Raw genomic sequence first — 14412 nt, forward strand, 5'->3', positions numbered from 1 at the left:
CTAACCCTAGCCTATCAGGTCTCATCAGGACTGGCTTCATTGTCTTCCTCTGTGGACTGGTAATGCTGCTCTCCCATTAAGGGGAGGTAATCAAAGAGCCAGCCTCTGAGTTCATGTCAGAGACAGTCCCTGTTCCCCTTACTAGAGTACCCACTTGGAGACTGAGCTGCCATGGGCTACATCTGTTCAGGGGTTCTAGGTTATCTCCATGCATGGTCTTCGAATGGAGTATTAGTCTCCAACCAAGACCCCTGGGTTCAGATTTTTTGGTTCTGTTGCTCTCCTTGTTGAGCTCCTGTCTTCTCCAGGGCTTTGTATCTCTCCCTTCTTTCATGAGATTCCATGCATTCTGCGCAAAGATTGGCTATGAGTCTCAGCATCTAATTTTATACTCTGCCAGGTAGAGTCTTTCAGAGGCCCTCTGTGGTAGTCCCACTGTCCTGTTCCCTGTTTTCTCTCTCTTCCGATGTCCATTCAGTTTACCTATATGAGTGAGGATTGATCATCTTATCCGAGCTCCTCCTTCTTTAGGTATACAGATTTTGCACATTTATCCTGTATTATATGTCTAGTATCCACTTATGAGTGAATATATACCATATGTGTTTTTCTGCTTCTGGGATACCTCACTCAGGATGATCTTTTCTAGATCCCACCATTTGCCAGCAAATTTCATAATTTCCTTGTTTTTAATTGCTGATTTGTATTCCATTGTGTAAATGTACCACAATTTCTGAATCCATTCCTCAGTTGAGGGGCATCTGGATTGTTTCCAGTTTCTGGCTATTATGAATAAAGCTACTACAAACATGGTAGAGCAAATGTCCTTTTTGTGTACTTGAGCATCTTTTGGATATATGCCTAGGACTGGTAGGCTGGATCTTGAAACACTATTCCTAACTGTCTGAGAATGTGCCAGATTGATTTCCAAAGTGATTGTACAAGTTTACATTCCTACCAGCAATGGATGAGGGTTCCCCTTTCTCCACATCCTCTGCAGCATGTATTGTCACTTGAGTTTTTGATCTTAGCCATTGTGATGGGTGTAAGGTGAAATCTCAGGGTCATTTTGATTTGTATTTCCCTGATGACTAAGGATGTTGAACATTTTTTTAAGTGTTTCTCTGCCATTCAATATTCTTTTACAGACAATTCTCTTTAGCTCTGTACCCAGTTTTTATTTGGATTACTTGTTTTGTTGCTTTTTAACTTCTTGAGTTCTTTATAAATTCTAGATATCAGCTCTCTGTCAGATATAGGATTGGTGAAGATCCTTTTCCAGTCGGTAGGCTGTTATTTTGTTCTGATGATAGTGTCCTTTGCTTTACAGAAGCTTTTCAGTTTCATGAGATCCCATTCATTGATTGTTGCTCTTAGAGCCTGTGCTGTTGGTGTTCTGTTCAGGAAGTTGTCTCCTGTGCCAATGAGTTCTAGGCTCTTCCCCAATTTTTGTTCTAACTGATTTAGTGTTTCTGGTTTTATGTTGAGGTCTTTAATCCACTTGGACTTTAATGTTGTGCAAGGTAATAAATGTGAATCTATATGCAGTTTTTCTACATGTAGACATCCAGTTAGAACAGCACCATTTGTTGACGATGCTGTCCTTTTTCCATTGAATGGTTTTGGCTTCTTTGTCAAAAATCAAGGATTTATAGGTGTGTGGGTTTATTTCTGGGTCTCTTTTCCATTTTATGATTTGGCTTCTTTGTCACAAATTGAGTGTCTGTAGGTGTGCAGGTTTATATCTGTGCCTTCGATGCTATTGATGCACCATTCCATTTCAATGCTAGTAATACATAGTTTTTGTTACTATTTTTCTGTAGTACAGCTTGAGATCAGGGATGGAGATACCTACAGACGATCTGTTGTACAGGATAGTTTTGGCAATTCTGGGTTTTTAGTTTTTCCATTTGAAGTTGAATTTGGTCTTTCAAGGTCTGTAAAGAATTGTTTTGGTATTTTGATGGGAACTGCATTGAATCTGTAGATTAAGTTTGGCAGGATGGCCATTTTCATATGTTAGTCTTACAGATCCATGGGCATGGGAGATCTTAACATTTTGACATCTTCTTTGATTTCTTTCTTCAGAGATTTGAAGTTATTTTTAAACAGGTCCTTCACTTGCTTGGGTACAGTCACACCAGGGTATTTGATGTTATTAGTAGCTATTGTGAAGGGTGTAGTTTCCCTAATTTCTTTCTCAACCCTTTTGTCTTTCATATACAAGAGGGCTACTGATTTTTTTGAGTTAATTTTATATCCATCCAATTTGCTGAAGGTATTTATCAGCTTGAAGGAGTTCTCTGGTTGAATTTTTGGGGTCGCTCATGTATACTATCATATCATCTGCAATTAGTGATACTCTGACTTCTTCCTTTCTGATTTGTATCCCCTTGATTTCCTTTAGTTGTCTTATTGCTCCAGCTGGGACTTTAAGTACTATGTTGAAGAGATATGCAGAGAGTAGGCAGCCTTGCCTTGTCCCTGATTTCAATGTGATTGATTTAAGTTTTTTTCCATTGAGTTTGATGTTGGCTATAGGCTTGCTGTATATTGTCTTTACTACATTTAGGTATGTGACTTGTATCCCTGATCTCTCCAAGACTTTAAACATGAATGGATGTTGGATTTTGTCAAATCCTTTTTCGATATCTAAGGAGATGATCATGTGATTTTTCTCCTTCAGTTTGTTTATATGGTAGATTACATTGATGGATTTCTGTATATTGAACTACCCCTGCATGCCTGGGATGAAGCCTACTTTGTAATGGTGGATGATATCTTTGATATGTTCTTGGATTCTGTTTGCAAGTATTTTATTGAGTATTTTTGCATCAATGTTCATAAGCGATAGGTCTGAAGTTCCCTTTTTTTGTTGGGTCTTTGTGTGGTTTAGGTATGAAGGTGATTGTGGCTTCATAGAATGAATTTGGTAATGTTCTTTCTGTTTCTATTTTGTGGAATAGTTTGAAGAGAATTGGAGTTAGCTCTTTTTTGAAGGTCTGGTAGAATTATGTGCTGAAACCATCTGGCCCAGGGCTTTTTTTGGAAGGGAGACTTTTGATGACTGCTTTTATTTCCCTGGGGCAATATAGGATTTTTCAATCTTTTTACCTGATCTTAATTTAATTTTGGTAAATTGAATCTATCAAAAAATTGTCCTTTTCATTTAGATTTCCAAATTTTGTGGCAAATAGGCTTTTGTAATACGTCCTAATGATTGGATTTCCTTAGTGTCTGGAGTTATGCCTGCTTTTGATTTCTGATTTTGCTGATTTGGACAGTTTCTCTCTGCCTTTTAGTTAGTTTGGCTAAGGGTTTATCTATCTTATTGATTTTTTTTTTTCAATGAACCAGCTCTTGGTTTCATTGATTCTTTGTTTCTAATTCATTTTAGCTCTGATTTTGATTATTTCCAATTGTCTACTCCTGTTGTGTGTGTCTCTTTTTTCCTAGGGTTTTTAGGTGTACTGTTTAGTTACTTGTATGAGATGTTTCAACTCCTTTCTGAAGGCACTTATTGCTATGAACTTTCCTCTTAACAATGCTTTCATTGTGTCCTATAAGTTTGGGTAAGTTATGCCTTCATTTTCATTGAATTTGAGGAAGTCTCTAATTTCTTTTTTCATTTCTTTCCTGACCAAGCTGTCATTGAGTAGTGAATTGTTCAGTTTCCACGTATATGTAGGTTTTTGTTAATTCTGTTGTTGTTGAGGTCTAGTTTTAGGCCATGGTGGTCTGATATGATAGAAGGGATTACTGAGATCTTCTTGTATCTGTTGTGTTTTTCTTTGTGCCCAATTATATGGTCATTTTTTGAGAAGGTTCCATGAGGTGCTGAAAAGATGGTATACTCTTTTGATTTTGGGTGAAAAGTTTTGTAGACATCTATTAGGTCCATTTGATTTAGGACCTCTGTAAGTATCATTATTTCCCTCTTTAGCTTCTGTATAGATTATCTGTCCCTTAGTGAAAGTGGACTGTTGAAGTCTCCCACTGTTAAGGTGTTGGGATCTATGTGTGATTTAAGCTTTAATAATGTTTCATTTACAAATGCAGGTACTCTTGTATTTGCAGCATAGATGTTCAGGATTGTGATGTCCTCCTGGTAGATTTTTTCCTTTGATGAGAAAGAAGTTTCCTTCTTCATCTTTTTTCATTAATTTTGGTTGAAAATCTAATTGATTTGATATCAGGATAGCTACTCCAGCTTCTTTTCTGAGTCCGTTTTCTTGAAAAACATTTTTCCAGCCCTGTACTCTAAGGTAGTGTTTATCTTTGTTGCAGAGGTGCGTTTCTTGGATGCAACAGAATGCTAGATCCGGTTTCCTCAACCATCCTGTTAATCTATATCATTATATTGGAGAGTTGAGTCCATTTATGTTGGTAGATAATAGTGAATAATGAATCTTAGTTCATTTTATTGTGGAGTTTTTGGTGTTAATGTGTTTCTATGCTTTTCTTTTTTATTGTTATTAATTACGCTTTATTCACTTTGTATCTCCCCATAAGCCCCTCTCTCTTCCCCTCCCGATCCCACCCTCTCTCCCCCTTCTTCACGAATGTCCCTCCCCAAGTCCACTGATGGGGAGGTTCTTTTCTCCTTCCTTCTGATCTTAGCCTATCAGATCATATCAGGAGTGGCTTCATTGTCACCTACTGTGGCCTGGAAAGGCTGCTCCCCTCTCAGGGGAAGGTGATCAAAGAGCAGGCCAATCAGATTATGTCAGAGGCAGTCCCTCTTCCCATTACTATGTAACCCACTTGGACACTGAACTGTCATGAGCTACATCTGTGCAGGGGTTCTAGGTTATCTCCATGAATAGTCCTTGGTTGGAGTATGAGTCTCTGGGAAGACCCCTGTGTTCAAATTTTCTGGTTCTGTTGCTCTCCTTGTGTGGTTCCCATCCTCTCCAGCTCTTACTGTTTCCCACTTCTTACATAAGATTCCATGTACTCTGTCCAACTGTTGCCAATATGTCTCAGCGTCTGCTTTGATAGTCTCAGGGCAGAGGCTTTCGGAGGCCCTCTGTGGCAGGTTCCTAGGTTGTTTCCTGTTTTCTTCCTCTTCTGATGTCCAACCTCTTTGCCTTTCAGGATGGGGATTGAGCGTTTTACTCAGGGTCCTCTCTCTTGCTTAGTTTCTTTAGATGTACAGATTTTAGAAGGTTTATCCTATGTTATATGTCTATATGAGTGAGTATATACCGTGTGTGTCTTTCTGCTTCTCCGACAGCTCACTTAGGATGATCCTTTCTAGGTCCCACCAGTTACCCACAAATTTCATGATTTCCTTATTTTTCATTGCTGAGTAATATTCCATTGTGTAGATGTACCACAATTTTTGCATCTAGAGATTTCACCTTACACCCTTCAGAATGGCCAAGATGAAAAACTCAATTGACAACACATGCTGGAGAGGTTGTGGATAAAGGGGAACCCTCCTCCAATGCTGGCGGGAATGTAAACTTGTACAACCACTCTCGAAATCAATCTGGTGCTTTCTCAGACAACTAGGAATAGCGCTTCCTCAAGATCCAGCCATACTATTCCTAGGCATATATCCAAAAGAGGCTCAAGTACACAATAAAGACATTTGCTCAACCATGTTTGTAGCAGCTTTATTTGTAATAGCCAGAAGCTGGAAACAGGCCAGATGCCCCTCACCTGAAGAATGGATGCTTGTTTTCTTTTAATTTTTTATTGTGAAGTTATCTTTATCATGTGTTTTCTTGGGAATAGTTTATTTCTTTGGATTGGAGTTTTGCTTTTAGTATCTTCTGTAGGGGTGGATTGCTGTGTAGATATTGTTTAAGTTTAGTTTTTTCATGGAATATTGTGTTTTTTCCATATATGTTGATTGAAAACTTTGCTGGGTATAGTAGTCTCTGTTGGCATCTGTGGTCCCTTGGAGTCTACATGATATCAGACCCTTCTGCCCTTCATAATTTTTGTTGAGAAGTCTTGTGTGATTCTGATAGGTCCAACTTTGTATGTTACTTGGCCTTTTTCCTTTGCTGCTTTGAATATTTTGTTGTTGTTGTTCTGTAGATTTAATGTTTTTCTTATTATGTATCATGAGGAGTTTCTTTTCTGTTCTAGACTATTTGGTGTTTTGTAGGCCTCTTGTATGTTTATGGATATCTCTTTAAGTTGGGAAAATTTTCTTGAAAATATTTTCTGGATCTTGGAGCCTGGAGTCTTCTTTTTTGTCTATTCCTGTTATTCTTAGATTTTGTCTTTTCATATCATCCTTGATTTCTTCAATGTTTTGTGTTTGGATCTTTTCCAATTTTACTTTTTCTTTGAAAGATATATCAATTTTTGCAAGTGTATCTTCAGCACCTGAAAGTCTTTCTTCCATCTCTTGTATTCTATTAGTGATGTTTACTTTTGTGGTTCCTGATCTTTTCTCTAGGTTCCCCAGCCCCAGGCTTTTCTCTGTTTATGTTTTCCTTATTGATTCATATTCTGTTTTTACATATTGCACCATTTCCTTCTTCTATTTGAATGTGGATTCCTGTCTTTCCTTGATGGCCTCTAATTTTTTGTTCGTTTCCTCTCTTTATATGCCACTAAGTGTGCCTCTACCTGAGTTTATATTTGTTTGGCTGTAATTGCCTGTATTTCTTTGAGAGCTTTGTTTGTGTCCTCTTTATTTGTCTCCATTTTGTTGCTATTTATTTGAGAGTTGTTCATTTCTTCTTTATGTGCCGCTAATCACTGGATAACCATAGCTTTAAAATCATTTTCTTGCGTTTCCAATAAATTAAAATATCCGTTGATTTTGGGGTTGCTGGTGAAGATATGAAATCCTGATTTTTGTTGTATGTACTCTCTTGCCAGCTTCTAGCCATCTGCTTATTCGTAACCTTCACTGTTTATTCCTGGAGTCTGTACTTCAGGCTGGCTCTTTCTCTGCTGTCTGGGGTATTCTTCAGGGAAGATGAGGAAGGTCCACCTGTTTTAGAGTATGTGTTGGTATTTCAGATGTAGCTAAGGGAGGAAGGTCGTAGTGCAAGTGCACAAGTGCCGGCTAGCAAGTGCAGTCCTGTGTGTGGAAGTATGCCTTGAAGGACAGGGTGCTAGAGAGTAGAGATGCCTGGAACATGGGGCTTAGGCACAGGAGGCGATGTGGGTGTGGGTGCTGTTTGCAGGTGCAATGCAGATTTGCACATTCCCTGAATAACTTAGTGGCCTACAGGCCTGTCATACTGTCCTCCTGGTATTCAGATCTGTCTTGGCTGCAGGATTTGTTTCTCTGGACTCCAGTCATAGACCCACAGAACAAGGTTTTCAATGTTGAGAACGCTGTCCCATGAATCCCTATGTTGCCCACAGTGGGGCTGTGGGTGGGAGGGATCTGATGTCTGGCTGCTAGTGTTGAGGGACCCTGGATTTGGGGCTCTGGATGCACTCACTTGAAGGCGCACTCACTCTCTAGCAGCCCTAATTGGAAAGTACTGGGGTTCCCCCTGCTCTCTACCCTCAGATTTGGGCCTGCAATTGTAGGAGATCTGTCAGCTCAGTGGTTCTGCATCTGCTGAACTGGGAAGCCTGTACAGTTGCAGGCTGAGAGGCCCTGTGTTGCCTGTACATCTGCCTGTGGAGCTGGGATGCCCGTACAGCCAGTCGAGAAACTGGGTGGCCTGTTTCTGCTGTTTCAGTTACTGATCAGGGAGTTCTATGCTAGGGACAGAGGGCAGTGTGGGCCGCTTCTACTGAGGAGAGAGGCCCATTAAGGGGAAGTACAGGGGATTTGAATATTCGCTACTCTCAGTCACTGGAGATGTCCACGGGTGACCTGGATCCAAATGGTCTCATCTCACAGGTTGTCCCCTCTTGAACAGGAAGTGTCAGTGTCGATGTTCTGGCTTCAGCTGCCTTTCCACTCACCAGTTTTGGAGTTTTGGATCCTCTGCCCTTCAGATATGGTGTGTACTGATTGCCACCATGTTGGATCCCCCTAGTTAATATTTTTATATACTTGTACTTTGGGAAAGCAATATCATAAGACATTATTACCAACTACATAAATGTATAGTTTACATTGGTTGGATTGTTTTCTGAGTACTTTGGCTATAAGCACAGAATGATCAGTAACTTAATAATGTCATCATGGAATGTTTTGTCTTTTACTCGTTTTCAGTTTCTTACAATTTCACCTTATGGTTGCAAGTAGCTACATGGCTGCTTATTTCTATACAAAGAAGAGGGACTGTGTTCTTTGAACTGTTATTGTAGGAATGAGGATAACATACCCCATTATCTTCTTTGAAAGTTAAATTCGTTTCATCTCATACTGGTCATGTGCTTATTTCTAAGCTGTTCTCTGACAGAATCATGGAATAGTCATGTTTTCTATAAATAAATGTTCTTTTTATTTTTATTATTAGTTACATTTTATTAACTTTGTATCCCAGCTGTGTCCTGCTCCTTCATTCCCTCCCAGCCCCATCCTCCCTCCCTCATCTCCTCCCTGCCCCTTTCCAAGTCCACTGATTGGGGAGGACCTCCTCCCCTTTCATCTGACCCTGGTTTATCAGGCATCTTCAGGACTGGCTGGAAAGTCCTCCTCTGTGGCCTAACAGGACTGCTCCTCCCTGGGGGGTTGGGGAGGTCAAAGAGCCTGCCATTGAATTCCTGTCAGAAATAGTCCCTGTTAGAAATAGTTCCCATTACTAGGGAAAACCAATTGGTTACTGAGCTACCACGGGCTACATCTGAGCAGAGGTTGTAAGTTATATCCGTACATGGTCCTTGGTGGAGTATCAGTCTCAGAAAAGACCCCTGTGCCTAGATATATTTGGTCCTTGTGGCGCTCCTATCCTCTCCACGTCATACTAACTCCCCCTTCTTTCATATGATTCCTCTGCACTCTGCAGAAGGTTTGGTTATGAGTCTTAGTATCTGTTTTTTGATACACTGCTAGGTAGAGTCTTTCAGAGGCCTTCTGCATTAGGCTCCTGTCCTATGTCCAAAGCCCATCCCATTTGTCTTTCTAAGTGAGGATTGATCATCTTACCCCAGGTCTTCTTTCTTGTTTATCTTCTTTAGGTGTACATATTTTAGTGTGTTTATTTTATCTCATAGGTCTATATAAGTGAGTATATACCATGTGTGTCTTTCTGCTTTTGGGATACCTCACTCATGATGATCATTTCTAGGTCCTACCATTTGCCTGCAGATTTCATGATTTTCTCGTTTTTGATTGCTGTGTAGTATTCAATTATGTAAAAAATACCACAATTTCTGTATCCATTCCTCTGTTGATGGACATCTGGGTTGTTTCCAGGTTCTGGCTATTATAAATAAAGCTGCTACAAACATGGTTGAGCAAATGTCCTTGTTGTGTACTTGAGCAAATTTTGGGTAAATGCCTAGGAGTGGTATAGCTGGGTCTTGAGGAAGCACTATTCCTAATTGTCTGAGAAAGCGCCAGATTGATTTCCAAAGTGGTTGTACCAGTTTACATTCCCTCCAGGAGTGGAGGAGGGTTCGCCTTTCTTCACAACCTCTCCAGCATCTTTTATGTGTTCTTGAATTCAGTTTGCAAATATTTTATTGAGTATTTTTGTGTCGATGTTCATAAGAGTGATAGGTCTAAAATTCTCTCTCTTTTTTTTTTTTGGTTGGATCTTTGTGTGGTTTAGGTATCAAGGTGACTGTGGCTTCATAGAATGAGTTTGGTAATGTTCCTTCTGTTTCTATGTTGTGGAATAGTTTGGAGAGAATTGGAGTTAGCACTTCCTTGAAGGTGTGGTAGAATTCTGCACTGAATCCATCTGGTCCAGGGGCTGTTTTTTTTGGAAGGGAGACTGTTGATGACTGCTTAAATCAATTTTCTTAAACTTTCTTGTTAGAATAGACATCGGAAGTGGGAGAAAACAGGAAACAGGACAGGAGTCTACCACAGAGGGCCTCTGAAAGACTACCCAGCAGGGTATCAAAGCAGATGCTGAGACTCTTAGCCCAACTTTGGGCAGAGTGTAGGGAATTTTATGAAAGAAGGGAAAGAGAGAAAGACCAGGAGGGGACAGGAGCTCCACAAGGAGACCAACAGAATGACCAGTACTTGAACCAAGGACCTTGCATGGAGATGACCTAGAACACCTACTCAGATATAGCCCAAGGCAGCTCAGTCTCCAAGTGGGTTCACTAGTAAGGGAAACAGGGACTGTCTCCGACATGGAACTCAGTGGCTGTCTGTTCGGTCACCTCACCCAGCTGTGGGGTGAGGGCGGCCTTAGCAGATCACAGAGGAAGACATTGCAGCAGTGCTGATGAGACCTGATAAGCTAGGGTCAGATGGACAGGGAGGGGGACGTCCACTATCATTGGACTGAGGGAGTGCCATGTTAGGAGTACAGGGAAGGAGAGTGGAATTGGGAGGGGCTGAGGGATGGGGCTACAGCTTGGATACAAAGTGAATAAATTATAATAAATTAAAAATAAATATATAAAATTAAAATATCTTTATTGTCTCAGACTCCTTAATCACTGTGGCTTCACTGCAAATGTTGTTAAATGTATGAACCAGAACACAGGATTCTAAACAAAATCAACTTTACCTACCTATAATACTCAGTATATGTTTAATGATACAGTAATGAATATACTTTTTTATGTCTTCATTGAAAATATCTGGCTGTCAGCCTAATAATTTTGAAATGGTAATGCATATAGACTATTTCAAAATTCCCATAATCATGATAGTATAATAACAAATATTTCTGTGATGATTAAGCTATAGGTATGGTTTAATAATCCTTTGTTTTGTTACTTCCACTCAGAATTGCAATTTAACCCAATGAATGTTGAAACTAACAGTATAATATTTCTTTGTATCCTAATACAAATACCCCTAGAATTCTGGCCATTGATCCTAGTTCACGAATCCGTACTGTGGTGATTGCAGTGGTTAAAAACACTGACTTCTTATCCAGAGGACTCAGATATCATCCCTAGCACCCACATGGCAAATATATATATATCTCCCATCTCTGGAGATGTGGTACATTCTTTTGTTCTCTTAGTCACTGCACACATATAGTGCATAGACATACATGCAGACAAAACACCTATATGTACAAAATGATAAAGAATCCTTGGTTTAAGCTAAGCGAAAATGATATTTAATTATAGTGATCATCACAGTGGCCTTTAGCTTTGTTTTCACAATAAAGTCTAGCTGTATCTGAAAGGACTGGTGTAATCTGATGAGAACTGTTGTAGAATCTCAAATGGTCCAAGTTGAGCAGCAAAATTCTTAACCTGTGATTTGTTGCAAATGTGTACACACACACATCTACACAACTTTCTTACTGACTAGGAGTAGACAGGTTACATCACTTGACCTTTTTAAGATAAATCACTAATACTGAGATATATCAGTTTAAAATCCGTATCAATTGCGTTATCTTTATATATTAAAAACTGTACTTTTTAAAGTCTGTTTTTTATTTTGTTTTTGCGTATGTGTATATCTATATGTGGGAATGTCCACAGAGGTCCGAAGAACAAGTCAGATCCCTTGGAGCTGGAGTTATTGGCAGTTGTGAGCTACCCAACCTGGATGCTGTGAACCAAACTTTGGGTCCTCTCAAAGAGTAGCAAGCACTCTTAAACCACTGAGCCATCTCTCCAGCCCCCAAACTATACTATTTTTATGGATTCATTGAGCATTTCCTTATGTTGGACCTTGCAATAGATCATGTGAAATAACAATCAATTTCTAACCCCTGAGTTAATAATTACATACCATTGTCTTTAGTTTGGATTTGGGTATTAGCTTTTAAATTTACTAGCTGTTTGATGCAAGTTAGTTGTTTTATGGAGTCTTTGGTTCCTGATCTATGAAACGGGATCAGTTCTGGTTTTTCTTCATGGTGTAATTAGTTAGTAAACATTACCTGTTATATTGTTCTTATCAATCTGCCACATATAGTTGTTTACTTTGTAAATGTGAAAACTGTATTGATCATTTTAAAGGATTTTGAGCGTTCTCGAGCCTTCAGTTTTCTGAATGAAGTAAAGAAGAGGTTCCAGACTACTTATGGTTCAAGAGCTCAGACCGCACTTCCATATGCCATGAATAGCGAGTTTTCGAGTGTTTTGGCTGCACAACTGGTAAGGTTTTTCTCAGGACATATCCTTTTGTTTTATATTTTCTTCATTACTTTCACCCGTAGAACACTGTTCTGATTGCTTCACTATAAGGCAACATAATAAAACTTCCCTTTGAGAAGATGTAAAGGGTTCATTTAAATGCAGAAAGCTAATTGGTGATATTCTCTATTACTAGTAGCATATCTCAGGATTTGAAAGAATGTTAAAGACAGGCAAATTTGACTACTTATCTAATGCTTAAAACCACTAAACATGTCAACTGGCCTTTTAACCTGTGTATAAACCTTTTCCTCATCCTTGAGGTAAGTTTGATTTTTGAATACCTCAAATTAGTCATGTGAAAATCTGTTCATCTGCATAACTACCTTGTTGTCAGCCGAATCGATGAAGTGTGTGTGTGTGTGTGTGTGTGTGTGTGTAACTCTGAAATGTCACCATAGTCAAGATTAAAGTCTTTCCATTATGGGAGGAGAAGAGGGAAGGAGCACAGGATTGGGAGGGGGTAAGGGAGGGGGCTACAGCTGGGATACAAAGTGAATAACCTGTAATTAATAAAAAATAAATAAATAAAAACCTTTCCATTACCATGAACTTTCCCTATCCCCCTTCTTTAGTAAGTTACCTACCCAAATATTCTGTCCCAGTAAATTATTGATCAATATTTACTCTCTATAGATTAGTTTTGTCATTTTTAGATTTTTCTATAAACATAATCATAAAGTAGGTACTCAGTTATGTCTAATTTTTTCCCTCATTTTTATGCTTCTACTATCTACCCATCAGCAGCATATTTTCTTTTTCTGCTGAACAATACTATATGCATACTGTTTTACCTATTTACTTGTTGCTTGACATTACGTTGCCATTAGTTTTCAACTGTCATGAGTAAAGCTGCTGTGAATTTCAAATCTTTGTGTGGACATACGTTTTTATTTCTCTGGTAAATACCTAGGAATGGAATTGTTGGGCCAGATGGTAAGTGATATGTAATTTAAAATTTTATTACACTATTTTTCCAGTTATTATGCCATTTTAAATTATCATTGGCAGTTCCAGTATTTTTCATCCTTGTCAACATTTACTGTGTCAGTCATTCATTTTGGTGGGTATGCACTGGTATCTCATTGTGTTTTTAATCTGCATTTTTATGATTGGAATGATGGTCAGTATCTTTCAAAATACTTTACGTTTATCTGTAATAGTATTTAAGTGCAAAGGCATAACTTCTAACTATCATTTGATTGTGAATATTGAAAACTACATTTTTAATCAGTTTCACTTTTCTTGTTTTTAAAAATATTCTAGTGAGCAGCAAAAGTAAAAACTTGTTTGTTATTAGCTACAAATCTGTATGTGAGCCTTTGAATTACTAATATCTTCCCTATAACAGAGGTAATGAAAATATGTACATCAAAGTGTTTTATAGTGGACCTAATAATATCTTTTCTAAATCACCTCCTTTAGTGAAATATGTGTAATATTATGTATTAAGTACTTTCAGCCTTGAATAATAATTTCAAAATATATATTATCATCAGTGTTTTAGATTCTAGCTCTTGTGAGAAGCCAATGTTTTTATCCCAGCAAATAGAACAAATTTTCAAGGAAATGAACATGCCCCTATTTAATCATATTCAAGAAGTGAGGAAAAATTAAGGGTACCTTTATTTTATTCTGCTTCTTCCCATCCCAACTATAGTCATTTTTAAATTTCTCCTTCTTTTCTGTATAAACACAGATTACATATCCCCTCACTTCTGTCCTAAGATTCTCAAATATTTCATATATTGTAATACATTCACTGAATTTGTCTTAAAATATTTATACTAAAATGCATTTCATATGATAGCAATTTTTATATTGCCAATATTTTTCCTAAATCTAATACTATTTTATATGTCTTTTTATATAATAGAACCTTAATTGTATAGCATTTTTGTTATAAGTTGTTATTCTCTATTTCTTATTGCAAATCATATCTTAATATTGTAAGTTAAAACTTAATATCTTGTAGAAGCACCATTCCGAGAATAAGGGCCTTGACAGAGTGGTGGAGACTCAAGCACAAGTGGATGAACTGAAAGGAATAATGGTCAGAAACATCGGTATGTTTTAATAGCATAATTTCATTCATATGAACACAAAATAACAATGGATTACTAGATTTGAGTCAGATTACTGTAGGAAGGATGAAAACAGCACTTCCTTGTGCTTACCATCTAGGTCTGTGGTTCTCAACCTTCCTAATTCTGTAACCCTTTAATATAGTTTCTCATGTTGCGG

At 38.3% G+C, this 14412-nt stretch overlaps 1 protein-coding gene across 3 annotated transcripts in view; it reads left to right on the forward strand.

The window, feature by feature from the left end:
* The window catches only part of Vamp7 (vesicle associated membrane protein 7), a 37526-nt gene that overhangs the window by 11073 nt on the left and 12041 nt on the right, over positions 1 to 14412 (forward strand). For all 3 annotated transcript variants that reach the window (XM_060374290.1, XM_060374291.1, XM_060374292.1), the window contains 2 exons: positions 11992 to 12129; positions 14144 to 14234. In XM_060374290.1, the coding sequence (XP_060230273.1) occupies positions 11992 to 12129; positions 14144 to 14234 (229 nt within the window). The remainder of the gene's footprint in view (positions 1 to 11991; positions 12130 to 14143; positions 14235 to 14412) is intronic.

The sequence above is a fragment of the Meriones unguiculatus genome, chromosome X (assembly GCF_030254825.1).
Source record: "Meriones unguiculatus strain TT.TT164.6M chromosome X, Bangor_MerUng_6.1, whole genome shotgun sequence".
Taxonomy (NCBI): Eukaryota; Metazoa; Chordata; class Mammalia; order Rodentia; family Muridae; genus Meriones; species Meriones unguiculatus.